The sequence below is a fragment of the Pistacia vera genome, unplaced genomic scaffold, assembly GCF_008641045.1.
Source record: "Pistacia vera cultivar Batoury unplaced genomic scaffold, PisVer_v2 Contig754, whole genome shotgun sequence".
In the NCBI taxonomy this organism is placed as follows: Eukaryota; Viridiplantae; Streptophyta; class Magnoliopsida; order Sapindales; family Anacardiaceae; genus Pistacia; species Pistacia vera.
In genome coordinates, this window is record NW_022196617.1 from 306,576 (window position 1) to 309,621 (window position 3,046).

The window sequence follows — 3,046 nt, forward strand, 5'->3', positions numbered from 1 at the left end:
TTCATTCTCTAAATTCTCTCTTTTCAACCTCCTCCTTCTCCCTCTCCTTCACGAGAGGACTTGAATATTGATTACTTGTTCGCCATCTGCAGAATTTTCTCTATCACATGTATACTCACTGTGTTTTGTTACATGTTGGAGATAGTTTGATTTGTTGAAGGAAATAAAGTGTAAAGAATCCAAAGATTATTAGCAAAAGAAAGAAAGAGATTATAATGGGTTCCATGAATTCAAACAACTGGCTCTCCTTTCCTCTTTCTCCTACTCATGCTTCCTTACCTCCACAACTTCATACATCTCAGTCTCATCAGTTCAATCTAGGGTTAGTGAATGATAACATGGACAACCCATTTCAAGGCCAAGGTAAATATCTCTCTTTCTCCTATTATTTCACTCTCCCTTTCTCTCATTATCTCTCACATTATTTGTGTATATGTTGTGATTTTCAGAATGGAATCTGATTAATACTCATGGAAGTGGTGAAGTTCCGAAGGTTGCTGATTTTCTTGGTGTTAGCAAATCTGAGAATCAGTCAGATCTTGTGGCGTTCAATGAAATTCAAGCCAACGAATCTGATTACCTATTTCAAAACAACAGCCTAGTACCAGTGCAAAGTACCATTGTAGCCGCCTCTGCTAACTATGAGTTTCAGGAAAATGCTAACAATTTGCAGTCTTTGACATTGTCCATGGGAAGTGGCAAGGGTTCAACTTGTGAAACTAGTGGTGATAATAGTACTAACACCGTTGAAGCCGCCCCTAGACGAACTCTGGACACTTTTGGCCAACGAACTTCGATATATCGCGGTGTAACAAGGTAAACATAAACACATATTCATACTTTTAATTATATTTTTTTCTTTCATCTTCACTACTATAGTTTACATTGAAAATTTATGTGTTAATTGTAGGCATCGATGGACAGGACGATATGAAGCTCATCTTTGGGATAATAGTTGTAGAAGGGAAGGGCAATCAAGGAAAGGACGACAAGGTAAAAGAGTTTCTTGATATTGTTGTAAAATTTTCACTGGAGCTTCGTTTGAGAAGTTACTAACTTTTTTTTTGGTTTTTTGGTTTTTTGTTTTGATCAATTATCATGGTGGTTTTGCTTTGTATTGTCACTTGCAGTATACTTAGGTGAGTAAAGTTATCTTCTCTTCATCTTTTCTGGAACCTTTCTTTTCCATTATCTTTTACTGTTTGTATAAGTCACAAAAAAGGTTTCTTTAATTTTTTTTTTTTCTTTGTGCAGGTGGGTATGACAAAGAAGAAAAAGCAGCAAGGGCTTATGATCTAGCTGCATTGAAGTACTGGGGCACGTCCACCACTACCAATTTTCCAGTAGGTTACCATTACGACTTCGATGTATAAACTACAAACTGATATAAAATATTTAATGTGATTATGAATCACACCAAATAAACATCATGACAATCAGGGGATATATTATTAATAAATTCTTTTCAATAAAATATAATTTGTATGTGAGATTGTATGTATATTTTCTGTAACTTGTTATTTGTGGTTGCAGATTAGTAACTACGAGAAGGAATTGGAAGAGATGAAACACATGACTAGACAAGAATTTGTGGCCTCTATTAGAAGGTAGGGATAAAAATTTGTACAGCTCGAAATTAACTAATAAGAGGTTTCGTGTTTGGATATGATTAACGATTTTGTCACCGAAAAGCTTATTATTAATTCATTTTTGGCGATCAAATACAGGAAGAGTAGTGGTTTTTCGAGGGGTGCTTCCATGTATCGTGGAGTTACAAGGCATCACCAGCATGGAAGATGGCAAGCAAGGATTGGAAGAGTTGCAGGAAACAAAGATCTCTACTTGGGAACTTTCAGTGAGTAATTAAATTAATTAATTAAATTCACATGCACTCATTGAATTACCGAAACTATTTACTTATTTCTAACAATTTAAGGTACGGAGGAGGAAGCTGCAGAAGCATATGACATTGCGGCGATAAAGTTCAGAGGCTTGAACGCAGTCACCAATTTCGACATGAATCGCTACGATGTAAAAGCCATACTCGAAAGCAACACTCTACCAATCGGAGGAGGCGCGGCGAAACGATTAAAAGAGGCTCAAGCTCTTGAATCTTCAAGACGTCGTGAAGAAATGATCGCTCTCGGTTCAACTTTCCAATACGGAAGCTCCAGCTCCAGCTCCAGCAGGTTACAGGCGTATCCATTAATGCAAACACCATTTGATCAGAGTCCTCAACCTTTACTATCCTTGCAAAATCAGGACGTTTCTCAGTACACTCAGGACCCTTCGTTTCACCAAAGTTACATTCAAACCCAGCTGCAATTGCACCAGCAATCTGCAGGGTCGACGTATAACTTGCACCCGTCGAGCCAGAGCTCTCATTTTTACAACAGTTATCTTCAGAACAATCCGGCTTTGCTTCACGGGCTGGTCAACATGGGTTCTAATTCTTCTTCGGTGCTGGACAATAATGGAAGTTCCAGTGGGAGTTACAATGGAGGGTATCTAGGAAACGGGATCGGAATGACTTCGAATTCTTCGGGAGCGAACGGAGTGGGATCGGCTGAAGAACTCGCTCTGGTTAAGGTGGATTATGATATGCCGGCGGGTGGATATGGCAACTGGTCAGGGGATTCAGTTCAGGGAACAAATGGAGGAGTTTTTACAATGTGGAATGACTGACTGAAAATGAAAATGTTTTCAGAAAACAAAAACAATTTACTATGCTTTTATTTTTTATGTCGCAAGCTCAATATATTAGGAGTTGATTTAAATACGAAGCTATAGAGATGTAGGTCTACTTTGATTAGAGAAAGCCCTAGTTTTCATTTCGGTATTGTACTTTTTGCTGCTGATAAATTGTTGGTGAGGGTTAGGGCTTTTACCGGAGAAGAGTTGACCAAAAATCAGATTCAGCTGGGTCTTATATATTCTGCCATGTCAGTTTATGGGTCTAAGTAGGACCCAAATTTTGTATCCCGAAGGCCCATAGTAAATTTTGGATCTGTTTTTAACATAAATAGTTTCTATCACATTCCTAGTT

General features: G+C 38.1%; 1 protein-coding gene across 1 annotated transcript; it reads left to right on the forward strand.

Moving 5' to 3' along the window:
• LOC116115844 (AP2-like ethylene-responsive transcription factor PLT2) lies at positions 1 to 2,814 on the forward strand. The gene is made up of 8 exons (XM_031401975.1): positions 1 to 363; positions 450 to 816; positions 911 to 993; positions 1,131 to 1,139; positions 1,255 to 1,343; positions 1,534 to 1,607; positions 1,728 to 1,855; positions 1,937 to 2,814. The coding sequence occupies exons 1-8, from the start codon at positions 216 to 218 to the stop codon at positions 2,683 to 2,685; spliced, it is 1,647 nt and encodes a 548-aa protein (XP_031257835.1). The 5' UTR covers positions 1 to 215; the 3' UTR covers positions 2,686 to 2,814.
• Positions 2,815 to 3,046: the final 232 nt, after the last annotated feature.

Coding starts and splice junctions, on each gene's coding strand:
- LOC116115844 (XM_031401975.1), top strand. CDS start 216: ATGGGTTCCATGAATTCAAACAACTGGCTCTCCTTTCCTCTTTCTCCT. Junction 1,344..1,533: donor CCACCACTACCAATTTTCCA/GTAGGTTACCAT, acceptor TTGTGGTTGCAG/ATTAGTAACTACGAGAAGGA. Junction 1,608..1,727: donor TTTGTGGCCTCTATTAGAAG/GTAGGGATAAAA, acceptor GATCAAATACAG/GAAGAGTAGTGGTTTTTCGA.